The following is a 27,749-nucleotide window of genomic DNA, read 5'->3' as shown; positions in this document are numbered from 1 at the left end:
AAAATTATTTTTTTCTCTTTTACTGTTTCCTTTAATTTGCTTATATAATTAATCTTTTCTTTTTAATCCAACACCCTATCAAAGGTAGCAGGAACAGAGTTTCTGACAGCCTAAGGTAGTGATAAATCATAATAAATTAATGCATGATGATTGAAAATATTTAAACATGCTCTACTGACTGGATAAGGTCAGATAAGAATGTTTATTGAAGTTTGGAAAATAAAACTTTAAGGTGAACTTAAAAAATTAAAAATACTAAGAAAGAATCCCATTTGCATGTTTGAGGAATATCATGGTCTGAGACCTAGGTTTTAAATCATGATTTCCAATGTCAGTACCTTACAGCATGAGCAACCAACACCACGGTGTTAGCTTAGGAGCTGTTCTTTTTTTTTTTTTCCTTCTTTTTTTAGAGATAGGGTCTTGCTCTGTTGCCCAGGCTGGAATACAGTGGTGCAGTCATAGCTCACTATGACCTCGAATTCCTGTGCTTAAGTGATCCTCCTGCCTCAGCCTCCCAAGTAGCTGAAACTACAGACATGTGCTACCATACCCAGCTAATTTTTAAATTTTTTGTAGAGACAGGGTCTTGCTGTATTGTCCAGGCTGGTCTCCAACTCCTGGCCTCAAGTGATCCTCTCACCTTGCTGGGATTGCAGGTATGAGCTGCTTGCGCCCAGCCAGGAGCTGTTCTAAATGGCCATTTCTGTACTTTTCTCTCTTTATTCTCTGATGACCCCCCTCACCACCTCATTCTTCTTCCCTAGACCCTATCCCTAAGTAAAATTTTCCAAAAATCTGTTGGTCAATGGCCACCTTCACAATTTTTGTCAAATCTGCGCACCACTCTATTGTTATTTACTGAATATTTTTTCCTTTAAGTTACCTGAAAGTGATTCCTTTCTTTATTAAGCCTTCTCCCAAGCAAGATATCCACTAAATATTTAACTATTTAAATACTTCTATGTCCCTCTGGCAGGATGTGTACGACCCTTGAAGGGTTGCATTAAGCGTTTAGGCAGCAATGACATTAAACCAAAGATGCCTGTGCCTTGCGCTGGGGCCCATGTGCTGAGGGGGCCTTGACCCTTGTAGCTCAGATCTGAGTGCTTTGTCAGAGAGGTTTCTGAGTTCGAACATTACTGCAGCCCTCTGAGAGGCAGGAAAAGCAAAGAAGGGCCTCTCTCTACCCAGATGGGTTGTCCTTTCCCTCTCACTGAGTTGGAGGGAGGCTTCGGATCATCCTGCCACCCTGTCCCCAATGTGTAAGGCAACTCGCTCCCCACCCTAATGCAGAACCTTCCATTTCCATGGTTAAACCCACTTTTCCTGCCTGACAGATAAAGAGGCAGAACTCTTTTTCTTGTGCTTGGAGGGCCTGATTTTTTTACTGAGGTCTAACTTCTAGGTACTTACTTTCTGTCCCAACATTCCAGGAAACCCTGGGAAGCCCTGTGAAAAGAGCAACAAACAATGTGATCACCTGTGAAATAACACCTGAAAAGGCTCGGACAAGCTTGGCTGGCCCCTTTCAAGACGGAGGCCTGTCAGTCCGTCATCAGTCCGCAGGTGGGGTGGACAGGAGGCCGCCACTCCACTGAAGTTTGTCATTTCTGTGGAGTGGCCATTACCTTTTCTCCTTTGGGACCCAAGTCGCCTCTTTCACCTCTAGATCCCTAGGAGGAAACCACAGGAGAGAGTTAATGCCTTGGAGCAAGGGAGGGACAATTGGAGCGTTTCAAACTGAAAAGCTCCTTAGGCCAATACCTTCATTTTACAGGCAAATAGGCTCAGAGATACCAGGTGACTTGCCCAGGGAAGGAGTGCTTTGTGATCTACCTTCTAGTTGAACTCCAGAGATCTCTTGCATTAATAAAGGACAACTCATATAAAATTCTGGGTCCCAGATCTTCTCTCATCCTGTGGGGAAATTGTCCCCAGGTCATGCTGGTTTTTGTTTTGTTTTGGTTTGGTTTGCTTTTTGGACAGATGAGGAGGATGGTGGTGGAAGCTTGGCCTAAAGACACACATCCGCCATCTGCCTGCAGCACTCCATGCAAACTGTGCTCATTCTCTACCAGGCACGGCCTTCGTTGGCTTATCTGCTTCATTGCGGGGCCTCTGCCTCCACGGGAGCCCTCCCTATCCTGCTTGCCTTCTTCAGGAGGCCCCTCACTTCTCTCTCAGCCCACTGACAAAGGACGGGGAATATCTAGGGATGGTCAGTGCAGTTGCTGACTAAAGAGAGAGCTGGGCCCACCCTCTGCATATCACCAATGCCAGGGCCTCCCACCCACACCAGGCTCTGGATGCCATCAGAGACCAGCACTAACCTTTTCCCCTCTGGATCCAGGGTATCCCTAAAAGAAAGCAGAAGGTGCATTTACAATCAACCCGTAGGACCTTTGGTTTGGTGCAGAGTGGAAGGAATCCCTGAAAGTGGTGGTGATATGTGTCTCCGCACTGTGCTGGAAGTTTTAGCGGGGTTGCAGAAGTAAACACAAAGATGTCCCAGAGGGTTGTGTTTATACCAGGCCTAAAAAGAACATTGCTTTTCTCACCCTGCAAAGACCTGGTCAAAGGTTTCCATCAGCCCTGTTGTCCAGAGGCTTGCCCCTCACTGCCCAGGAGAACAGCAGGAATGGCATCAATATGTCCCTGCATCCCAAGGCATGATGTCCCCTAAAGGTCTGGTAAAGGTGAGCACCCTGGTGCCAGGCCCTGCAATACCTGTGACATTCTCCAGCCTAGGATAGCAGCCCCACCTAGTCCCCATCTTTGTAGATGGCAGCTGCTCCAGAACCTTAGTGAAAAGACCTGGGAATGTCCATGTGGACCACACACTCACCTTGGAGCCCATTGGTCCTCTTGACCCTGGCAGGCCCATCATACCCATGTCACCTTTTTCACCCTGTGGGAAACAGAATACGGAAAAAAAGACCCACAGTGACATTTCTTAGAGAAACTGAACCAGGAGAGTCATGGGCAAGATCAGGATGGAACTGAGAACATTGGAACTGGCTTGTGAATCTGAGGCTCCAAATGTCCAAATGCCCCTTTGCTCCCTCCCAGAGTCCTACGGCCCCATACTCCATATTTCACTCCTATATTGAGATGAAACACAAAATGGAAATGCCCAAAGTAAAGCAGATCTCCAAACTAAATGCTCGCTAAGATGTTTTAAATGGTGATACTTGATCTTTTCCTAGTGAGGATTGTGAGAGGGTAGGGGAGAAAGCATGAGGGCACTGGGGCTTCAGAAGATAAGTTGTCAACACACAAAAAAACTTTGCCTGCTTTGCCCTTTGCATAGGGAGGCCCCTCCGAATGGTTTGCAATTGGAACTCCCAGTACCCTCTGTACTAAAAGACTTTATACCAGCATTAACCAGAAGACATATAAGGTGAGCCACATACTTACTTGAAAAGTTTTTTAAATGTCACATTAAAAGTAAAACTAAACAGGTGAAATTAATCTTAAGAATACATCCCATTTAATATAGTTAATTCAATCTAATTAGCATTTCAAAATGTAATCAATATAAAAATTATTAATGAGATGTTTTGCACTCTGTTTTTCATAACAACTACTTGAAACCTACTGAGTATTTTACATTTAAAGCACATCTCAGTTCAGGTGCTAAATTTTCATCCAAAATACTCGATCTGTATTTACAGTCCATAAAATTTATAGTTGAAAAAACAGATTCACACATTCAACTTGCTCCAAACATACTTAAATGTTTTCAGATAACTGACTTAAGTTAAGGTGTCTAAATTCGAACTTAAATTAATTAGAATTTAAAAATTTGGTTCCTCAGTTCATTAGCTACATTCCAAAGGCTCAAGAGTCACATGTGGCCAGTGGCTGCCATGTTGGACAGCTCAGCACTATACAGAGGATTTTTAAAAGAAATATCCTGGGACTTGTCCTAAGAAGACTGGAAACACAGTTTTCTCCTCCCATAACACATCCAGTAAGTGAATCAGAGAAGATGGTGTTAGCCATGTGCCCAGCCCTGACTTCTACAGGTAAAATTCCTGAGTCCTGGCCTCTGAACCCTCTAGCCTATGACCACCAGTGAGAAGAACACAAACTGAGGCATAGGTAGGGGTGTTTGCCTTCCATGCCCTGATTGAGGAAGGGATTTCACCAGCCCTTGGCAATCCCTCTCTGAACGTAGGATTGCCATTCCTCAGCCAGCCAACACACCCTACCAACCCTCCACCCGCTGCCAGATCAGCAAGACAGGCGAGAGCTTCCCAGGAACAAGCCCCTCTTAGGTCATCTCAGGGAAACCACAGAACAGGCTGCTCATTCTCAAGACAAAGGAGAACCAGGGTCCCTGTGAAAAGTGGAGCTGCCCCCCTTTTCTCCTCCCACAGAAACTGACCAAGGTCTTATAGTCCAAGTGAAGGAGGAAGTGTTTGGGGACCTATGGACAGTCCTCAAGCTCCCTTCTTCTTTCTCCTCTTGAGGAAGTGATTCACTGACTATGTGCCAGGTGCCAGGGGAGCTGCCATCCTCCCTCCTCTTGCTATGACACCATAAGAGCTCCCAAAGCACACCACACTTACCCTGGGTCCTTCAGGGCCTGGCCAGCCGACAGGCCCGGGCATACCAGGAACACCTGGGGGGCCAGGTCTACCCTTCAAAGACCAAGAACAAAAGTCAAGACAAATGGGTTTGTTTCTTTACTTCCAAGAAATAATATTTGCCTCTGGGACCCATGGGGAGGATGGGGCCTTCAAGTATGGCCCCCAGGACTCTCATCCCCACCCTCCAAAGACTGATGGCCTAAAGAGTTGGGTCACTTAGGTATAAGTTAAACCCTTAGTGTCACATTGTATCACCAAACAAGATCTTACTCTACTCAAATAGAGGGCGGTGGGAAAGGGATTCTAAACTTCTTGGTTTTTCAATATTCATCACCTCCACACTCCCGTCCCAAATGTCCCCTGCATTCCCATGGCTTCTTGCCAAAGACATGCTGTAGAACGAGATAGGACTATGTTTGGGGAGCAGTAGCTGATGCTGTTGGTACTCCCTCAAGGTCTTTTTTACCTGCTCAGAGCACCCATCCCCCCGAGGCTACCTTTCCTGTGGCTAACAACTCATTCCTGCAACCTGCAACTGTGGAGTTTGCCCTGGGGTAATTGGAACTGCCTAGTAATGTGCCTCTTCTTCCTGCAGCCAACAGCCCAGCTCCTCACCTCAAGGCAGGACAAGCTGTAGGGCAATTCACACTCCCCAGGTTCCCTAGGGATCAGGCCCCAGAGGCTGGGCTTCACCTGACACCACCGTCCCCAGCTTCTCCCACTCCCTTCCAGGCTCCTCCTCAGAGTGCTCCCTTAATAATTTCTTCACTTGCACGTGGTACATGCTGTCCCTGTCTCTGTCAAGCCAGGGCTATGGAGCCCTGCAAGAGAGAGTGAGAGCAGGAACTGGGGGTCTATCTTGACCTCTGCACCCACTGGCTAATTTCACATTAGCTAGACATGTGAAGGGCTCAGCCCCTAAACCAGAGGCACCAAATGCTGGCGTGTGTACTGGTTTCTTCTCTTGCCTCCCACATCCATGCAGACGTCACTAATCACTCATGGTCCTCGTTAGGTCTGAGCATGGAGACCACCCCAGGACTGTTTCCAGCCCAGCATTTCAGCTGTGCCATGGCTAGAGTTTTCATCTGTGCCCTACAGAGTTGTAATTTTGCCTTGCAAAGGTCTGTTCAGTTTAAGGCTGTTGTCAACAGTGAAACCATATGAACAAAAACATTTAATGAGAAATACACTAATTTATATTTAGAGCCATGTGCATCTTTCTTGGCCAAAGGTTTGCACCTCCTTCTATCATTGAGACCTAGGAATTCAGTGTCTGTATCCACCGACCACAGCAAATATAATAGCCTACTGATTTACTCCCTCTTGACACTAATGAGAGTCTTAATAACATGTATTTGGTTCACTCAGAGTCACTGTGACCTTAAGTAACTTCCATTTATTTCAGCTGGGCCAAAAAGCAAAAGCCATTTGTTTCTGTCTGCTCTGGCACTTTATGCCAGTTTAATCAAATAGACAGCGAGAGTTATTTTGTGTTAATGGTTGGGGCCTTGGAGGGTTTCTCTGATGGGTGGCAGGATGAGATGGTCTGAGGCTGGGGGAAATTTGGCCAGGCTTGGCAGCTCCTGGAAGGAGTCTGAATGCCTGGCAGTAGCAGGCTCCAACTCCTAAGCAAAGGATTTGGAAGAAAGGGCAAGATCACTCCTGTCATCCTAGGGGTGGCAGCACCATTATTGTCCACCTAGGTTTTTATTGGTGGCCACTGAAGTGCACTGCTGGTCCCCCATCCCAGGAGCGCACACACACTCACACGCACGTGGAGCACAGGTGCCCGTGTGACGCCGACAGAACAGCACAGACCATACCTTCCTTCCTGGTCGGCCAAGCTCCCCCTGTGGATGGAGAAGACAGGTGAGGAGAGGCTGCTTTGGAAGCAGAGGGCTTAGGAGGGCCGAGGACTGGGCACGGCCATGAGGCTCGGTCGCTTGGCCGCTCGCAGGCCCCCCAGCCATATCAGCGGCCAAGTCAGAATACACCAGTGGGGTCCCACACCTGCTGCAGCAGCTCAGCCATCACGGAGCCTAGCCTCACACACTAAGGCAGAATTAGCACATGTCTAGAAATCTCAACCAGAAAAGTGTTGGTGCCATCCCCAGAAAACAGGCTGGAATTACCAAGGAGAGATGGGTCGAAGAAAGTAGTGGCTCCTACCTTTTCTCCCTTTGGTCCTGTCTTGCCCGGAAGTCCTGGTGGACCCTAGACAATCAAGATAAGAAGTGAAGAAAGTATATATCAGACCGAGACAGGCCTGGCAGGGAGGCTCTTGGTGCACTGGGCTCCTACAGCAGCAGCCTCGTTCCCCACGCAGATGCCCCACCCACGAGGCCCCTCTCGTGCCCTCCGGCCCAATCCCCTCCTCTCTGTCCTGCTCCTCTTTAGCCTTCTCTGAGCTGTGGTTCCAGTGGTTCCAGGGCTGCAATGATTACACATCTACTCTCTGTGATTTTAATTTTCTCCCTAGAACCTTTGGTTGCCTGAAACATCCCAAGTGCTAGGTGAGAGCAACTCAAGAGTCTTGAAGAAATTCCATTTGCTGAAAACAGGAGGCTTTGCCGCCTCTCATATCTTTTCAGCTACTGTTACCAAGCTTCTGTGGGGTGCTGATGAGAGAGAAGTTAAGTTTTGCATACATCGGCAGCCAACCAAATTCCCATGGGTGATCTGTGGCTGCTAGGTGCCAAATAATTCTCCCCTTCCCTCCTTCGGCAGGAAAAGTCTTCTTTTTTAAGACATTGAGAATGTGGGCGAGTAAATTGTGCATTTTTGTCCCACTGCCCAGACACAGGAGTGGCACTGACTCCAGCTCAGGGACTCTAGAGCCCACTGCACCCAAGCTTTGCACACCCACAGCCAGAATGCAAGTGTTTTCTGCTCATGCACCTGTGAAATGCTCAGTCAGCTGCCATCCAAATTCCTCACAACAGCAGCCATCAAAACTCCGCACACCCACTGCACCTCCAAGATCTGCAGGTGAACTCACACAATGCGAAGCCCTGCCTTCTTGAAATAGGATTTCTAGAAACTTGTCCAACTGACACGCAGCCCTCCCAGCCAGTAGTTCCCAAATCTCTCAGCACAATACAATTTCTTGGGGATCTTTGAAAAATCCCAAAGCCCAGACCCCATCCCAGACCAATTAAATATCAGTCTCTGGGGGAGGGGCACAAGCATCAGCGATTTCTGAAGCTCCCCAGGGGATTGGAATTTGCAGATAATTTGAGAACCACCATCTTTGGCTTATTCATTGTCTGTTTGGGGATGGGGAGGAGCAAGAGTTTTCATTTCATTCCCTTCATTCCTCCAAGCCTTAGTTTTTTCCATTTCTCGAAATGGGCTAGAACTATTTTACAAGGTCATTGTGTTCTAGCTCAGTGCCTCTCAAACTTTAATGTTCAGATGATTTACACCATTCACTCAGTGGAGGGGTGGTGTCCTGTTAAGATGCAGATTCTGATTGAACAAGTTAGTGGGGATGAGGTTCTGCATGGCTAACCAACTTACATAAGACGCCAATGTCGCTGGTCCAGCGATCTCACTTTGGGAAGGGACAGCATTCATGCTGTGTGCTAAGGGAACCGAGGTGGTTGCACAGACCCTGCAGTTGGGCAGTGCAGACTCCGTGTGCCTCAAATGGGATCGCACAAGGTTAGAGATGTGCAAGTGTGACCAGAGAGCTACTACTCCGAGATCAGCAGAGAATCCCCCTTTTCCTTCCCATCTTCTGTGGGTTCCCATGTGCCCGAGATCTGTCAGAGTAGACTGCTGAAGGTGGGAAGATAGAAATGCACCTTAGAGGATTTCCATCTTGCCTTTCTGCAGACTTCCCAGCCCCTCTGCGGCAGTCTCTGGCCAACTCTAGGCTCAGAGTCCTGTTTTCTTTCTTGCAGTCAATAAATCTATAGGAAGAACCACGCACTGTTGGAGGCTGGAACACAGTAGTGAGCAAGATGGACAGTGTCCCTGTTCTCATAGACCAGGGGTCAGTAAACTTCTTCTGTAAAAGGCCAGATAGTAAATATCTTAGGCTTTGTGGGCCATATTTGGTGTCTGCCACAACTAGTCAACTCTGTCCTTGTAGTGCAAAAGCAGCCATAGACAATAAGACTTTAGTTAAAGTTTGAAACAGGCTGCTACAGGATTTGATCCACAAGTATAGTATGCCAACCCCTGCCACTGAGTAACATTTTACAGAGGGGAGACCCAGAGACCAGGAATGAGAGAAAGAGAGAGAGAGAGAGAGAGAGAAAGAGAGAGAACTGCAACAGGATGGAAAACTGTGCAGAGAATTAAAATAGATATTGTGACCGACAGATTGGGTGGTTGAGGAAGAAATGCAAGCTGAGTCCTTAGTGTCCAAAGGAGCTGGCCATGATAAAAACCAGAGTGAAGAACATCTCAAACTGCAGGAACTACAAGCGCAAATGCCCTAAGGCTGAAGCAGGCTTGGAGGATTTGAGGGCCCAGGCGATGGTCCCTGTGGCTGAGTGGAGAGGACGGTGGAGGCGGTGTGAGATGATGTAGGAGATGCGGGCCAGAGTCCCCTACCGTGGAGCTTTGTAATCCAGGGTTAGGAGTTTGGCTCTTAGTCTTCCTGTGACGGGAAGCCACAGGAGGGTTTACCCAGAAGTGTGACATGATTTCTGTGCCCCCTGCATGGGAAGGCACCCGGGGAACTGACTGATCCTTACACCCTCTTTCTCCTCCCCATGGAAGGCCCGGAGCCCCGGGCCAGGGATGTCCTCGTTGATGGAGCCCCTCTCAGAGGTGGGCCAGAGTAGCCAGGAGTCTGTAAGGTGGGGTCTCTGCAGGGTACTCTTTTGTTTGTTTTGAAAGTCCTTTCTCTAAAAATAAAAAATAAAAAAAGAAAGTTCTTTCTCTAGCATTTTGCCTGTTCCTCACTCTTCCCTTTAGCTTTTGTGGGGAGCAGTGGGCTGCTTGGTAGCAGTACTAGGGGACCCAGTGAAGCTCAGGGTGACAAGTTCCTCTTTGCTCCCACTTCCCAGCACTGAATACAGCACCTCTGGGTCCACCGGGGGATCAATGAGCACACGAGGCACTGTCATCGAGGGTTTGCTGACAACTGTAATGACAACCACATCCACATAGGCAGCATCTCATTTGATTCCCCCTGAAATCCAGGACAGCAGGGGCAATTATTATCCCCATTGCATAGAAAGGGAATCCAGTCTGGGGAGCCAGAATTCACTCAGAGGGGGTCAGTGGTCTATCCATGTGGCTCTGGAGCAGGAGGTAAGCGAGAGAAGGAAACACAGCCCTGTATCACATGTGAAGGGGCACACACTAAGAGGCTGTGCCCAGTGGGCTTCCCTACTCTGAACAGAAGGCAGCAAGAGGGTCTGGAATGGTGCACCAACCTGGGGGCCGGGAGGCCCAGGGGAGCCGAGCGAGCCTTGCATGCACGAGGACTGCGAGGTCTCCAGTTCCAGGATGAGGTTCTTCATGTCTGGGGAGAGAAGCTTCAGTGCAAAGCAACACAGGGATAGAGGTCAGACTTCGGGGACAGAGGAAGGGTCCCCACCCTGGACACAGACCTGCTCCAGGGCCAGGTCCCCAAGACTGGTAGTTTCCTGGCTCCCCAATGAATGACCCAAGATGACAACATTCTGGGCCGCCAGCTTCTGTTCTCTCAGCTGCTCTAGAGACGTGCCTGGCTTGAGTGGATTACAGAGGCATAATGGCCTCTTTGGACCGAGTCAGGAAGCTCACTTCAGGGGCTTTATCCAATGTCTAGGACAGCACTGTCCAATGGAAATGTAATGCGAGCCACCAGTGAGAGCCACACTGTACTTTTAAATTTTCTGGTAGCCACAATTTTACCTTTTAAAAAGGTAAAAGGAAACAAGTGAAATTAATTTTAATAGCATATTTTATTTAACCCAAAAAGTTATTAATGAGATATTTAACATTCTTTTTTCCTTACTAAGTATTCAGAATCTGGTGTGCATTTTACACTTACAGCACATCTCCACTTGAACTGGCCACACTGCAAGTGCCTGATACACATATGGCTAGTGGGTCCTGTATCGGACAGCGCAGGTCTAACAGTTTCCGGAAACAGCTGAGAATCCCAAGTCCCTAGAAGGCCTCGGTCTGTTGTCTTCTAGGTCAGTTTCCCGATCTGTTTGGTCACCTTTTCCGCTTCCCAAATTCTATTCCCTCTCACACCTCAGTGTGGCTACAGGACTACTTCCTGAGGTACTTTATGGAAATGGCCTGCGTTAGACACGGGCTGTGGAATGGAATTTCATAAATACTTGTGGAGAAGAAAAACAGAAAGGGAAATTTCATATCTCAGCAGCTGATGGGAATCCAGAAAGTTATAAATTCCCCTCACTGTTTTCAAGAAGATGGGATGTTGCCAAATCCAGTTCCCTGCTGAGAAGGCTTTCCCTCCATCCCTTATTTAAGATTGCTGGAGAAGGAGGGACGTGCCCCAGAAACTGCAAACTGTCCATTCCAGGGCTCAACCTCCGGGCGAGAGTGAAGGGTTGAGCCTGTCAGAAAAGCTCCCGGAGGCAGCTCACGTTGAGTGTGGGCAGATGGGAGGGCTGTGCGGTGGCACTGACATACTCACCGGGCTGCGGCCCCCCCTGAAGAACGGTGGTGGGAACAGCGGCGGTGGCGGCGGCGTCGGCAGGCAGCATGCTTTGTGGCCACCACGCTTCTTCTGATCCAGGCTGGGAAGGGCTGTTCAGAGAAAACCGCTGCTCGTTAGCGGGGTCAGTGGCAGGGCCTCTGTCATGCCCACTGTGCCTGGGGAGACCCATGCTGCCACCCCAGACTTCCAAATCTAATTTCTGGCCTGTGAGACATGAGTGCACCTCCGGATTGTTCCTTGACAGAGCCTGCCCTTGCCTTTGCAGAATTAAGACGGTCAATAAACAAGCAGATGCTGTGGACACCGTGACCATTATAAGGTCCGTTTCTCCTTCTTCAGATACTGACTTGTCACTTTGTAGATGTGGCAAGGTGTGCAAAGTTCGGACGCGTAATGTGCCCCCCGCTGGGGAGAAGGAAGTGTGTGTTAATAACTTTGATGTACTCAGAAGGAAATTGTTTAGACAGGGAGGCAGAATCAATCAAATTCATTAATTACAGGAGACCCGGACTCACCACTTAAGACACATATATTGACGCTAGACTCTACACACATGTGAGTGTCAGCCATCCGACTGGAGAGTCACAGTAATGCCTCTGTATATGGGTGGCCTAATCCCAAGTGTGAGGACAGGAAGGGAAGGCCCTGCCCCTTTATAGCTTTATTTTCCCGTGGAGTCTCGCCTATGTTCCATGTTAGCATGTGTGCAGTGTTGGAGTATGCCTTACAACAAGCACACGGATGCGTTACAGCCCAACAGAAACCAGCACCTAGACTGAGAAACAGAACTCTCCCAAACCCAGAAGCCCCCTTAATCTCCAATCTCTGCATTCCCCCTCCACCCCGCCACCATCCTGAATTCGAACACCAGGGATTCATTTTGCCTAATTTTGAACTTTATGTAAATGGAACCGTAAAATATGAATGCCTGTCTTTGGCTTCTCTCACTCAGCATAGAGCCTGTGGGAATCACCCAGGCTGTGTGTGTAGCTGTTACCCTGATCGGAGTTCCACTGTGTGACTCCGTCTACTTATCCATTCTGCTAAACACCGCTGATGTGCGTTGGGTTGATACCACTACACACCCACCAGAAAGGCTAAAATGAAAAGGACAGACCATAACAAATGTCGCAAGAATGTGGAACAACCAGAACTATCAAACTTTGGCTGGCAAGAATGCAAATTTTTACAACCTCTTTGGAAATTGCTTGACATTTTCTATTAAAGCTGAACACAGACATACACTATAGCCCGCCAATTCCACTCTAGGGATTTACTAACAGATAAGTGGGTGTATTTTCACTAATACACATGTACTAGAATGTTCACAGCAGCAATATCCATAATTGCCCAAACCTATGATTTTTCAGCTCCCAGTTTGGGTTTCACAATGGTACCCTCACCTGCACCCCTTCACAGAACCCCTGACCTCACAGAACACGTGCAGGGTGACCACCATGTGCTCTCGGCTCTGATCCCAGTTTTCTGTCTTATCTCCCAGGGACCAGTGTCTGCCTATTGTCTGCTCCCAGTGCTCCAGAACCTGCCTCAGCACCAGGCAAGTAAGTGCTGGTTGCTCCCCAGAAGTAACCAGGTTGTACGGCCACTGTGTCAGCCCCAGTGCAGCCCAGCCCTGGATACTCTTACTTATTCATCAAGAACTGTTCAGGTGCCTCCTCCACCAGGAAGTTTTCCTTGACTTCCCAGGCCAAGGTTGAGTGGCCCTGCTGTGTTTTTCTCTGGGTTGACCCCTGTTAGGTCTTTTCTATGGGGAAAAACTGTTTCCTTGAATCTCTCTGACTAAACTGTGCTTTCTGAGAGGAGCCAGTTTTTATCCCCCGGGTCTAGCACCGTACCTGGCATACACTAGGCACTCCACAAATGTTTGCTGAATTAATAATATTAATGACAAACTCCACGTGCAAGGCACCATTTAAATAGTTCCCACATATAAATTCACCTACTCCTCACAGCAACCCTGAGAGCTAAGTACTGATATCATCATCATCCCCATTTTACAGATCAGTTAACGGAGACAAAGAGGTTAAGCAATGTGCCCAAATTCATATAGCTAGCCAGTGACAGAGCCAGGCCCTCTGGTTCTGGAGCCCCTCCTCTTGAACTCTACACTATAACTGCGTGTGGGTAGAAATGAAAGTGGGGAGCTAAGAAGGCGGGGAGGGGGTCCTACAACCACTACTGGAGACTACAGCATCAATGCCACAGCCAAGGACCGCGGGAACACACCTGCAGTTCAACCAAGCAGGGTTTGCTGACTCGCTGCAACGAGGGAGAACACAGGAGTATCTGTGGGGCTTCTTAGTAAGGCAGTGTTAGAAAGGATTTATTTTAGGATTGGGGTTTTTGCTGGGTGATTTGGGGAGACACTAGGAGGAAGGAAAGTGTGGCTTCGCTCTGGATTGGATGCTATCAGGAAGGAAGGGCTAGTCTATAATTGGGTGTCTTAATTCTTATCTAGAAGAGAACAGAGCAAGACTAAAGCAGTGATCAATTTAAAAACAAAAAAGCAGCAATCACTCCTATTAGCAAGGATAGGAGAATGTTTGGTCATTTTAGCGGTTGGACGATAGTCTTGTTTTCGTCTGTGTTCACTCATGATTACAGTAATTCTTTCTTTCGTTTTGATCCATCAAAGTCACAGGTGGCTCCGTCTGATGTTGGTGTCTGTGACATTGATTCTGTGCTGCAGGAGAAGACCATGCTGAGCTGTGAGTGTCGGGTAAGCTCCAGCTGTCATGGGCAGCTCTCCTGGTGGTAAGATAATATATCTATATCGTTCTAGAATTTGATATTAGCATCAGTGTATTCCTCTTCAAGTTTCTTTCCTAGAGTGCTGAGTAGCTAAGAGTGAGCAGCTTCAGTTGTTCCACTCACCCTTGGGCACGTGGAGAAGGCTGGCAGGCTCCCACCAACCCTGGAACCCTTTTAAGGTCCACTGCAGTTTCTCCTTTGCCTCCCTCTCTTTTGCCTCAGCAGACAGCTAAGGGCTGAGGCTGCAGTTTCCCACAAAGCCTCTCCCAGCCAGGAACACCTGGGAGGCTGGCGGGTCCGCACGGCTAATTTGCACTCATCACCATGATTTTTCCAGACCATATATGGCCTCCGATGCCTTCCTTCACCCCGCACCCTGTGTGGCCTTCCACTGGTGAAAGACCTTGCATCATTCAAAGCAATAACTTCTCTCATTTCTTCCTGGAAACTGGAGACCTCTCCAGTGACCACAGATCATTGGATGCTTTTCCTGCTGAGGCATCTGCATTGTTCACTCCCCCACCCCATTCCGCCTCACCCTTCCCCTTGACCCGCTTCACTTCCAGCAGGTGAAGGCCATCTATTTCTGCCCCTCCCCCAACACCCTGGAGCTGTTTGTTTTTAGCAGTCTAGTTTATTTACAGCTCATTCCAGCTGAGGATATTTCCATCAGGTGGACGCTTTGAGAGCAGCTTCCCCCACCCTCCTCCCTCCCAGTCAACTAAGCCAGGACTTCACATGTCTATTTCGGTGTCACCCGAGTGGCCTGTGGGTCTTCAGGGCCATGCTGTCTCTGTGGAATCGTGTCTGAGCTCAGGGTCCAGTCTGGAAAAGCCCAGAAGGCTCTGTTGTAATGAAAACAACCGTGTGTGTACACAGAACCTGCAGAAGCCCGGGCGCACCCCGTGGCTCAGTCCCAGGCAGCTGCCTTGGAAATGCCAACTATCACGGAATTTCAGCACCACCTGCCCTGACTTAAAGGCACCAAAGTTATATTGTATGTGGCCGCTGCATCACCAAAGGATGGGTAATTGTTTAATGTAGGCTTTTGGCAAGTGTTTGGTATTTTTTTGCTGTTTTTGATGCTGGTTTTACCTGTCGGACTCAATACTTACTCTTGAAAAGGAGACTTTCTCCTATTTCATTTTGAGAAACTGAGGCACATCCTTGGAAAGTGATTCACTCCAAATTACTCTTGGAAAGATATGGACTTGGAGCAAAGAGTATGAGTCTGGGCACAAGTGGTCATGTGACCTGGCACAACTCACTTCCTCAGTCTGGGACTTAGTTTCCTCATCTGTACCACAAGGGGTTTTGCCCAAGCCATCTGCAGAGTCCTTCTTCAAATAAATCTGACACCAGGATCACCACTGTGCCCATCTTCGTCTCCCCACTCACAGCCACCCCAGCAATAGGTTACTGAGGACAGCCTTTTCCATTTCTGCCTCCCGTTTTTGCATCAAGCCGCCCCCCTCAAATCCAGCAAATGTATCATTAGAAGTCACCAAAGGAAAGACGTGACCTAAGCACGCTGCTTTAGCAGGTTGGAAAATTACAAGTGCAGCCATATGCTAACTGTTTTGCACCTGCTTGTCCAGTTGGTGAGCTAGTCCACGTTTTACTTCCTCCTCCTGCTTTGGGGCCTTTCCCTGCCTGTGGGAACTTGCACTAGAAAGAGACCTGGGTGGCAAGATGGCCAAGGGCACATCCATGGCAGCTCCATGGCAGCTCTCAGTGCTCTGACTGGGAGTTGGGCGTCTCAGCTACAATAAACTTTTCATGTTAACTGGTTGTAATTTGCCCCAAGTTTTCCCCAATTCACATATTCCGGAGAAGGCTGCACCCTATGCATTTCCTTCAACCCCCACACAAACTTTGAAAAACAAATACTGATCCTAAAAGTTGAAAGTAATCTGAACTTCTCTGAAAGACCATGGTAGAAGTTTGCCATCTGCAGTTTGCCCCTGAGTGGGAGAGGACACAACCTACAAAGAAAACAATTTGGCACTTTGGTGGCTGTGCTGCTGAGCCACACTACCTAAGCCGGTCCACTTGGAGAGTGAGGGGGGAGTGTCTTTGCCAACTGATGCCTGGGGACCCCAGACTACAGAACAAGATTTTACTTCAAAGCCAAGGGAGCTGCAGCTGCCAGCCTGCCAGCCTGAAGTCAAGGTCACAGAGAGGCACACACAAGAGTACACATGAGCATGTACACCAGGCCCCCACCAACTCCACCTTGAAACCCCTTTATATTGTGATTCCAACACTGGCTGAGAATTTTAAAATTTAAAGCCTGCTCCCCAAACAAGTCTGCTTTCCAAGAGTCTTTTTGCCAAACAACGGGAGCATGCAGACACATGTGCACACACGCACACACAACTCACCTAAGCAGCACGCTGAGTAACAGAGCAGTCCTGAAATGATGAGCATATGAACGAGGCTGAATGATGGGTCTGTCATCGTGAGGCAAGGCCCAAGGCGGACTGGCCAGGGAACACAAGCTGGAGACAGGCTGAGATTTGTCACGCCCCCAAGTGCTCCCAGTGCCTGGCCTGCTTGGCATTTGGGGTGGGAGTCAGCCAATCCCTGCTTTGATGTTGCTTCTGCCCCAGATGCCAGGGGTCTAGGAGCAGGAATGGGGAGGAAGCCCTGCTCTGGCTGCCCACAAACGCTGCTCCAGGGGAGGCTTAGAGGACAAGAGTGCCTTTGGCTCAGGGGAGGATGCAAGACTGGGAGCCCAGGGATACTGATCCCCCTGCAAGCCGAGAAGAAACGGAGTGCAATTGGTCAAACAGGCTGCTTTTCATTTGGCTCAAAAACTGCCTCGTCAATACCGCTCTGGCAAGCCTCAAAGTCAACCCCCCACCGAGACTGTGCAAGGGGAATCTGCCCTCTTCTGCTTCAGAGAAGACCTTAGTGGCCAGGGGACTCAGCTCTCACCTCGTCTGTGCCAAGGTACTGCTGACAAAGCTAAACTTAATTAAAATAGCAACAACACAAACAAACAAAAAAATGGCACATGGGCAAATCTTTTTGGACAAAGCCTGTCTATAAAATAATAAAGTGGCATATCCAGATACACACTGAAATCTGTGCCTTATAGGCATACTCAGTGCATGAGCATGGACACACACAATATTCTAGATTAAAAAGATAAGATTATTAGTACTTAACAATAAGCACTGTTGTTTTAACCAACTTGGTAAAAACCACACAGTGTAACAGGAGTTAGCAAACTCCAGGGCCAGATAGTAAATATTCAGGCTTCGTGGGTCACATGGTCTCTCTTACAACTTAACTTTGCCATTGTACATGAAAGCAGCCATATGCAACACATAAAGGAATGAATACAGCTGTGTTCCAATAAAACTGTATTCACAAAAATAGGAGGCAGACTGGATTTGACCTGCAGGCTGTAGTTTGTTGAACCCTGCACTATAGCCTTCAAAAGAAAAGACACTTCTTGTATTCAATCATTTACTGTTTCATTCATTCAGAAACACATACAGCGAGTGCCAAATTGTGCAAGATGCAATGACTAGACACAATTCCTGCCCTCAGAATGTGTCGTTCAGTGTCATGGAAAGAATACCAACCCTGGAATCTTGGTTTTTCCACTTAGTAGCTGTGTGACCTTGACAAAGTTATTCATTCTCTCTGTCACCTTCCTTATCTGTAAAGTGGGTATGGCAAAATCTACCTTGCTAGTTTATTGTGAGGATTAAAGCTACAGCTTGTGGAGTTCTTGGCCCCAAATCAGGGCTCTTTTATTGACATATTCTTGGATAACTATCGTGTAAGGTGGAAAAAAGAGAAATGGCTAACATGGGATGTATGGAAGGATTTACAAGAGGAAGAGATGGGTTCCAGTTGAGGAGAAGGGGGTCCAAGTGAGAAATCAGGGAAGGCTTTCTGGAAGAGGTAGCATTTGAGCTGAGCCTTGAAAGCAGAGGAAATTTGCTGGTACCAAGATGGGAGGAGTGGGAGGGAAAGCTTAGGCTCTGGGCCTCGGTCCTTCTCTGGGGAATTCCCCTTTGTCCTTCTTGAAACAGCAACAGCAATAAGGACAGAGATTGCTCAGTCTTGAGTCCTGGACAGTTGCAGAAATATCTGCATCATATTTTCCCAAATTTCCCTGTTCTGGGTCATATTCCTGAAGATCTTCATTTTTCAAACTTCATTTCGGAAACCCTTGGAGATGGAATTTTGCCACTTTTCACACCAAAAGCATTTTTTTTACCACGTGGCATCAAACTTTTTCTAAAACAGTTTTCAAATGTAAAAGCACTCAGTTGTAGTTTATTTCATTATTGTAAAAATGAAGGTGTCTGGATTGGATGATCGCTGGGCTCCTATCCAGCTCTGCAGGTGCTCGAAGCTCTATTTTGAACCTAACGATTTAGGTTCATGAATGTCTTCTTCTGTCTCTCTCTTCTCTGTGTTTCCCTCCTTCTGCCGTTCTCTTTTCTATCTCAGTCTTACTGTCTCTGTCTCTGTGACTCTCTATCTCTAACTTTGTCTCATTCCCTGGCTTTGTCCCTGTCTTCCCAAGCACTAACAGTTGAATTTCCTTAAGTCAAATGCCTGGATGTATCTCAACTACCTTTAACTCCCTTCAGCCAGGTGTGCCAGCCTGGGATTAGGAACCCTTGTCTCTAGCCCTGGCAGTGACTTGCTGTGTGACCTTGGACGACTCATTTTCCCTCTGGGCCTTGATGGGCTCTAAGCCCTTTTCAGCTCTGGCTTCTTCCAGGGGCTGGAATTCCTGAGACATACGTGGTCCTTCATAAGGGTCCTGGACAAAGAGGGAGGATCTCCCCTGTTCCCCACTGGTGAGCAATCTTTGCCCTCAAATTCCCTCAGGTGCCTTGGCCACAGCACCGGCTTATCACAGCAGAGCTGCCTGCAAAATCTAATTCATAATAAAAGTTTCCGGGGCCTTCTTGAAGCTGTCAGCAGGTGTCATATTCACAGTATTTCGTCTTAATTGCAGCTCTGGGATTTATCAACCAGTCCAGAGACCACTTCTGGAATACGGCCTCCTGGGCACTGTTCCAGACCCTCCTGTCCCCGCTGCTGCCACACACAGGCCTGCTCGCTGCCAACGAGGCCAAAGTGGGTTCTGCTTTGCATCTTCCTCTTTCGGTGTCTCCTACCACTACTGCAGAGATATTTTTTTTTTTTTTTGAGACAGAGTCTCACTCTGTTGCCTGGGCTAGGGTGCCGTGGCGTCATCCTAGCTCACAGCAACCTCAAACTCCTGGGCTCAAGCGATCCTCCTGCCTCAGCCTCCCGAGTAGCTGGGATTACAGGCATGTGCCACCATGCCTGGCTAATTTTTTCTATATATTTTTAGTTGCCCAGCTAATTTCTTTCTATTATTAGTAGAGACGGGGGTCTCACTTTTGCTCAGGCTGGTCTTGAACTCCTGACCTTGAGCGATCCTCCCGCCTCAGCCTCCCAGAATGCTAGGATTATAGGAGTGAGCCACTGCGCCCGGCCCACAGAGAGATTCTGTGGCTTAGATAACTCAGACACCCTTCCCAGGGATCCAGAGTACCCGTGTGAGGCAAAGACATCCACATGTTTGGGGCAGAGCCTAGGATCCCATCAGCCCTGGGGCACTTCACATCTGCTGCTCCATCCCAGAACCTTGGTGGGCAGAGGAGTAGGTAGGAGGACCTGGGTTCTACTTTCCCACTGACAACAATTCTCTCCTTGATGAAACTTTGGTCAGGCTCCTCTAAGCCCTCCTCCTGACTAGGCCGCAACTGTGAGCTTCTGTGTCCCTCCATGCAGAATCCAATTACAGTTAAGAACCCTATTCTTGCTATAATCCTAATTCTAAACTGATAAGTGAGTTTAGAAAGACTCCCTCACCCTTGATATCTGATCACCCTTGATATCTGATCAAATTCCTCATTTCCCACCTTTGGCCTCAACCCAGTAGTAAGGCACCAGCGATGGGAAACATTCCCTGATGTTCCCCATTCAATCCTTCTTTGACCTCCACAATAATACCACAAAGTGTGAATTAGTATTATCCTCATTTTCAGACAAGGCTCAGAGAGATTAAGGGATGCACCTAAAAATCACACACAGTCAGGAGGTAAGTAGGCCAGGATAGAATCCAGATGTCTGACTCTGGAGACTTTGTGCTGGTCACCAGCACAAAGTGGTGACCTCTTTTCACCACCACCACCTAGAGAATGAGCAGGAAACCTCAGAAAAAATGGCACCCAAAGGAGCCAGAGGTGTTGCCTCAGCCAGCTAGGGTTAGAGTCATTTACCAATGCTCAGAATCATGTCTTTCTAACCAAACCTTAGGATTATTCATCTCTGGGTTTCAGTTTCCTGCTTTGTAAACTCCCTTGAGCAGACAATTCTGGTTGCCTCTCTGCCTATCCTGACCACAGAGACGGTTCGATCAAGGGTGTTGGTGGCCTTCAGTCAACATACATTTACCTTTCCTATTCTACTCCTCAAAGTGGGCAACGGATCTGAAACTAACTTTGAAATCCACCAAAAAATAAAATGGATGGGTAAACAGATATATGATAGAGTAAATACAGTAAAATGATAATCAATGCAGAATCTATGTGGTGGGTATATTAGTCTGCTAGGGCTGTCGTGACAAAGTACCACAGACTGGGTGGCTTAAACACAGAAATACGTTTCTCATAGCAGATTTGCTTTCTCCTGAGGCCTCCCTTCGGCTTGTGGACGGCCACCTTCTTGCTGTGTCCTCACATGCCTTTCCTCTGTGCACACATCCCTGGTGTCTCTTCGTCCAAAGTTTCTCCTCTTAAAAGAACATCAATCAGATTAAATTAGGGCCCACCCTAATGGCCTCATTTTAACTTAATCACCTCTATGAAGAACCCCCATCTCGAAATATAGTTACAATCTAAGGACTGGGTATTATTAGGGCTTCACCATATGAATTTTGGGGAGACACAATTCAGCCCGTAATAGTGGACATATTCATATTCCCCGAACAGTTCTTTTCACTTTTTTGAATGTTTGAAATTGTTCATAATAAAAAATAAAATTAAAAAATGTTAAGCATGTAACAGAAAACCAGAAGATATCTCCACATGGGTTAGAGTTGGGAGTAGGTCAGCCAAACGCCCATTTTGGCCAGTATCTAGGGGCTCCTGGAGCTGCATGGAGCTGGGGCATCAGTGTTACCTGAAGAAGCCTGCAGCCACTCATTATGAGACCTTGGGTAGGTCACTGAATCCCCTCAAAGGGCATTCTCTTCTGCCCCCACCCCACCCCAAAGAAATGCCTTGAGGAGGAAAAGTCTGCCTTCACTGCAAGGATGAAAGAAAATCAATCATTTTATTTGTCATTATTTTATATAAGTCATATGTATCAAAAGTGTCTCCTTTGTACACACAGATTTAAAGAAACAAATCTATCCCCTTTTTCCTCCACAAAGGAAATATTTTGGACCTTATCTAAAGAAAGCCATCTGCTTTTTGAGTTCAAGTTCTAATTTGACCAAATGGCATGTGGTAAGTAGAGAGGAAGGAGAAGACAATGCTATTAGGAGCCAAGGGAACATAAAGAAACCTCCCCGTGGCTGGCTGCGCCTTGGCTCTGAATTTGATTACAGCGGCCAGCATAAATCAGCCAGTGCTATTAAATCTTCTGCTAGTGCTTGACAGAGGAGGCCAAGTTTGTAGAATTACTTGGGAGATCTGGCCACAGGTCAGAGACAAAACCCTCCAGCTGCGTCAAGCCCAAAGGGTGGGTTATTTCCAACACACGCTGACAACTGTGGCTGAGTGGAAAGACCCTGTGTTTCCTGCCGCTGTGTTTCCATGCCTTCATTTTTCCATGGTGACAGTTTAGCTCGATGGGCACTTGTAACTCGAAACCACCTGGCTCACTTATCCCTTTCCCCAGACCACCCCCCATCCATATCTCTGCTCCCTACCCCCACCTCCAGTATCTGTTGTTCGAGGGTCCACAACAGGTGGGGAGGAGGGAAGCTGGGTTACTAGGAGCCCTCTGGCTGCCCACTGGCACGGATGGGCATCTCTACCCATTTGTCTCACTGAGTCACTCAAATCCCTGGATTCCAGAAACTGGGGAACCTAGGGTTTGCCCCTTCAGATTCAATTAAGTGACAGAGCTTCTCAATTCAGAAATTGGCGAGATGAACCTTAGACTTCTTCCAGTACTGTAATTATGTGATTCTACCATTCTGGAAATTCTCTTAGATCTCAGTTCCCCTTGCTGCTTTGCATCTAACAGATTTTTAAAGACAGAAGTGCATCTTTTGCGCTAGACAAAAGGTGGTGGTTTGTATATAAGGATGGTGTTTTGCTTAATTGTTTGGGTATGTAACTCAGAATTTAAAGGTATGAACAAGCATACACGAAAACTCTCTCACCCCTCTCCCCCAGCCACCCAGTTCCAATTATTTATTATCAATCAATTACTTAGTTTCCCATGTATACTTCTAGGAATATTTTATGCATATGCAAGCAAATAAGTAGGTATAGTATTTCCCCCTCTTCCTCAAAGGGTTACTTGTAATATTTATATTATATTATACATATGGTACTCCTCTTGGTTTCTTCACAGTTCTTCTAAGATATTATTCTGTGAAACTACATTAATGCATCCATATACTTTTCTATAGCATTCATTTGGAAGAACCATAACTTGTTCATTCTGCCCCCTACATTTGGGTGATTTTCAAACATTTGCTGATGCAAACTACGTAATAAAATAACTTTCCATATACATCTTTGTGTATGCTGGTAAGTGTGTCCATTGGATGAATTCCTGGAAATAAAAATCCTGAGTCAAAAAGTATGTGCACTTGTAATTTTTACACGTGTTGCCCAATTCATCCCCACAAAGCCTCCTTCAATCCATATTCCCTCCCGCTAGCAATGGGTGGGAGTGACAGTTTCCGCATACTTTCACCAGCACTCTGTTCAGACCTTCTGAATTTTGCCCATCTGATAGGTGAAAAATGGTATTTCAGTGTGGTTTTAATTTGCATTTATCTTATAGTGAATGAGACTGAGAATACTTTCACACATTTTAGAACCATTTGTATTTTTTCTATTTTTCCAGTGGGTTGTTGATTTTTCTCTTACAATTTTTTTCTTATATATAAAGTAACACTTTATTATATGACTTTCACATACTTTTCCCCAGTTTTGGCCTTTTGACTTTGTTTTTGCTATTATACATATAATTTTTTATGTAGTTTTTCTTTTTCTTTTCAGGGTTTCTGGGTTTTTCCCCATGCTAAAGTTACCCAAAAATCTCCCAAGGTTTCTTCTACTAATTGTTTAGATTCATATTTTATATTTAAATTTTCATTCATTTGTAACTTATTCTGGTGTAAGATATAAGTTTGCTTGCTTTTTCTAGAAGACACTTTATCCATGGTCTAAAGCAGAAAACAAAAACTGTCATCAAACTACCTTTATGTAGCTTGCAAACATCATCTATCATAATAAGTACTGAGCACTTATTATGTGCTAAGCACCAGCCTACAACAGCTCTAAGAGTTGTTAATGTTTTCTCCACCTGTCAGATAAGTAAATTGAGGCTCCAATAAATTCCCAGGTAAATGGCAGAGTCGTGACTTGAACCCAGACAGGTTGTCTCCTTGTCTTAATTTCTCTGCTCTCACACAAACTCCAACTACTTGTATACTGAGAAGTCAAGTATATAGTAGGAGGTACAATAAATATTGGTCTGAAGAAGCTGAATAAATTTTAAGACAAAGAGAGAAGGAATTTAGAAGCCTGTCAGAGAAATTTAACAAAGACATTGAAATAATTTTTTAAAAATCAAGTAGAAATTCTGGAGCTGAGAAATTCAACAGACAAATTGAAAAAAATGCATCAGAGTCCCTCAACAGTAGAATTGATCAAGCACAGAAAAGAATTAGTGAGCTTGAAGACAGGCTATTTGAAAATACACAGTGGGAAGAGAAAAAAGAAAAAAAGAATAAAAAAGAATGAAGAACCCCTGCAAGATCTAGAAAATAACCTCAAAAGGGCAAATCTAAGAGTTATTGGCCTTAAAGAGGAGGTAGAGAGAGAGACTAGGGTAGAAAGTTTATTTAAAAAAATAATAACAGAGAACTTTCCAAACCTACAGAAAGATATCAATGTTCAGGGACAAGAAGGTCATAGAACACCAAGCAGATTTAACCCAAATAAGACTACATCAAAGCATTTAATAATCAAGCTCGGGTAAAGAAAAGGTCCTAAGGGAAGCAAGAAAAAAGAAAAAAGGAGCTCCAATAAGTCTGGCAGCAGACTTCTCAGTGGAAACCATACAGGTCAGGAGACAGTGGCATGACATATTCAAACTGCTGAAGGAAAAAAACCTTAACCTTAGAATATTATATCCTGCAAAAATATCCTTCAAACATGAAGGAGAAATAAAAACTTTCCCAGACAAACAAAAGCTGAGACACTTCATCAACACCAGACTTATCCTACAAAAAATGCTAAAAGGAGTTCTACGGTATAAAATAAAAGGACATTAATGAACAATAAGTAATCATATGAAAGTATAAAACTCTCTGGTAACACAAATATAATATATTCTATTGCTGTCTGTAACTGTGGCATATAAACCCTTATATCTCGAGTAGGTACACTAAAAGACAAACCTATCAAAAATAATAACTACAACAACTTTTCGAGAGATAGATAGTATGAAAATATATGAATGGAAACCACAGAAAGTTAAAAAGCAAGGGGGATGGATTTAAAGTGTAGAATTTCTTTTAGTTTTCTCTTTGCTTTATTTATTTGTTTGTAAGCACAGTTAAGTTGTAATTTGTTTAAAATAATTGGTTATAAAATGTTTTTTTGCAAGCCTCATGGTAGTAACCTCAAATCAAAAAACATACCACAACAGATACACAGAAATAAAAAGAAAGAAATTAAAACATACTATCAGAGAAACTCACTTTTAACAAAGAAAGACAGAAAGGAAGAAAGAAAGAAAGAAAGAGAGGACCACAAAACAACCAGAAATCAAATAACAACATGGCAATCGTATGTCCTTACCTATCAATAATAACATTGAATGTGAATGGACTAAACTCTCCAATTAAAAGACACAGAGTGGCTGAATTTATAAAAAATCAAGGCCAAACTATATGTTGTCTACAAGAAACATACTTTACCTATAAAGATACATATAGGCTGACAATAAAGGGATGGAAAAAAGATATTCCATGCAAATGGGAACCGAAAAGAGCAGGAGAAGCTATACTTTTATCAGATAAAATAGATTTCAAGACAAAAACTGTAAAAAGAGACAAAGAATGTCATTATATAATGATAAAGGGGTCAATTCAGCAAGAAGATATAACAATTCTAAATATATATGCACCCAACATTGGAACACTCAGATATATAAAGCAAATATTATCAGAGTGAAAGAGAGAGATAGACCCAAACACTGTAGTCATTGGAGACCTCAACACTACACTTTCAGCATTGGACAGATCATCCGGACAGAAAATCAACAAAGAAACATTGGACTTAATCTGCACTATAGACCAAATGGACATAACAGATATTTATTTACAGAATGCTACATCCAACAGCTGTGGAATACACATTCTTCTCCTCAGCTCATGGATCATTCTCAGGAATAGACCATATGTTAGGCCACAAAACAAGTCTTAAAAAATTCAAGAAAACTGAAATTGTATCAAGTATTTTCTCTGTCCACAATGGAATAAATCCAGAAATCAATAAGAAGAGGAACATTAGAAATTATACAAACACATGGAAATTAAACAATATGCTCCTGAATGACCAGTGGGTCAATGAAGAGATTAAGAAGGAAATAAAAAAATTTCTTGAAACAAATGAAAATGAAAACACAACATATCAAAATCTATTGGATACAACAAAAGCAGTACTAAGAAAAAAATTTATAGCAATAAGTGCCTACCTCAAAAAAGCAGAAAATCTTCAAATAAACAACCTTTTTGATGCATCTCAAAGAACTAGAAAAACAAGAGCAAATCAAATCCTAAATTAGTAGAAGAAAAGAAATAATAATGATCAGAGCAGAAATAAATGAAATTAAAACCAAAAAATACAAAAGATCAATGAAACAAAAGTTAGTTTTTTGAAAAGATAAATAAAATCGACAAACCTTTAGCCAGACCAAAAAAAAAAAAAAGAGAGAAAAGACCCAAATAAATAAAGTCAGAGATGAAAACAAAGACGTTACAACTGATACTGCAGAAATTCAAAGGATCAGCCGGGCATGGTGGCTCACACTTGTAATCCTAGCACTCTGGGAGGCCGAGGCAGGTGGATCATTTGAGTTCAGGAGTTCAAGACCAGCCTGAGCAAGAGCAAGACCCCGTCTCTATTAAAAAAATAGAAAGAAATTAGCTGGATAACTAAACATATATATATATATACAAAAATTAGCCGGGCATGGTGGCGCATGCCTGTAGTCCCAGCTACTTGGGAGGCTGAGGCAGTAGGATTGCTTGAGCCCAGGAGTTTGAGGTTGCTGTGAGCTAGGCTGATGCCACAGCACTCTAGCCTGGGCAACAGAGTGAGACTCTCTCTCAAAAAAAAAAAAAAAAAGAACAAATGAACGAAAGAAAGAAAGAAATTCAAAGGACCATTAGAGACTACTATGAGCAACTATATGCCAATAAATTGTAAAACCTAGAAGAAATGGATAAATTCCTAGACACATATAACCTACCAAGATTAAACCAGGAAGAAATCCCAAACCTGAAAAATCCAACAACAAATAATGAGATAGAAGCAGTAATAAAAAGTCTCCCAACAAAGAAAAGTCCAGGACCCCATGGCTTCACTGCTGAATTTTACCAAGCATTCAAAGAAGAACTAATACCAATCCTACCTAAACTATTCCAAAAATTGAGGAGGAGAGGATATTCCCAAACTCATTCTATGAGGCCTGTATCACCCTGGTACCAAACCAGACAAAGACACACAACAAAAAATAACTATAGGTCAATATCTCTGATAAACATAGACACAAAAAATCCTCAAGAAAATACAAGCAAACCAAATTCAATAACACAATAAAAAGATTATTCAGCGTGATCAAGTGGGATTCATCCCAGGAATCCAAGGTGATGCAACATACACAAATCTATCATGTGATACATCATATCAACACAACGAAGGACAAAAACCATATGATCATTTCAATTGATGCTGAAAAAGCATTTGATAAAATTCAACATCCCTTCATAATAAAAACTCTCAAAAAAGTGGGTATAGAAGGAACTTAGTTCAACATAATGAAACCCATATATGACAGACACACAGCTAGTACCATACTGAATGTGGAAAAACTGGAAGCCTTTCCTCTAAGATCTGGAACAAGACAAGGATTCCCACTTCCCCCTCTATTATCCAACATAGTACTGGAAGTTCTACCTAGAGCAATCAGACAAAAGGAAGGAATAAAGGGCATCTAAATTGGAAAGGAAGAAGTCAAATTATCCTTATTTGTAGATGATATGATCTTATATCTAGAAACACCTGAAGACTCAACAAAAAAAATATTAGAACTGATAAATTCAGTAAAGTTACAGTATACAAAATCAACATAGAAAAATCAGTAGTATTTCTATATGCCAACAACAATTTGAAGAAGAAACCAAGATATTAATAGTAACCCCATTTACAACAGTACAAATAAAATAAAATACTTAGGAATGAATTTAACCA

The 27,749-nt window shown here is 45.0% G+C and overlaps 1 protein-coding gene across 3 annotated transcripts in view; it reads right to left on the bottom strand.

Annotated features, from left to right (window-relative positions):
* Positions 1-27,749, bottom strand: part of COLQ (collagen-like tail subunit (single strand of homotrimer) of asymmetric acetylcholinesterase) — a 58,877-nt gene that overhangs the window by 18,916 nt on the left and 12,212 nt on the right. Inside the window, exons 1-10 of one of the 3 annotated variants that reach the window (XM_012664192.1) lie at positions 16,395-16,727; positions 11,215-11,327; positions 9,995-10,096; positions 6,771-6,815; positions 6,425-6,451; positions 4,578-4,649; positions 2,849-2,911; positions 2,334-2,360; positions 1,632-1,676; positions 1,417-1,452 (exon numbers count right to left, since the gene is read on the bottom strand). In XM_012664192.1, the coding sequence (XP_012519646.1) occupies positions 1,417-1,452; positions 1,632-1,676; positions 2,334-2,360; positions 2,849-2,911; positions 4,578-4,649; positions 6,425-6,451; positions 6,771-6,815; positions 9,995-10,096; positions 11,215-11,327; positions 16,395-16,470 (606 nt within the window). In that variant the 5' untranslated portion in view covers positions 16,471-16,727. Of the gene's footprint in view, positions 1-1,416; positions 1,453-1,631; positions 1,677-2,333; positions 2,361-2,848; positions 2,912-4,577; positions 4,650-6,424; positions 6,452-6,770; positions 6,816-9,994; positions 10,097-11,214; positions 11,328-16,394; positions 16,728-27,749 lie in introns of those variants that run through there. The other 2 variants (XM_012664186.1, XM_012664200.1) reach the window with 2 other exon arrangements.

Source organism: Propithecus coquereli, unplaced genomic scaffold (genome assembly GCF_000956105.1).
Source record: "Propithecus coquereli isolate 6110/MARCELLA unplaced genomic scaffold, Pcoq_1.0 Scaffold12, whole genome shotgun sequence".
NCBI lineage: Eukaryota > Metazoa > Chordata > Mammalia > Primates > Indriidae > Propithecus > Propithecus coquereli.
The sequence above is the reverse complement of the archived record's forward strand: the minus strand, read 5'-3'. Positions and strand labels throughout refer to the sequence as shown.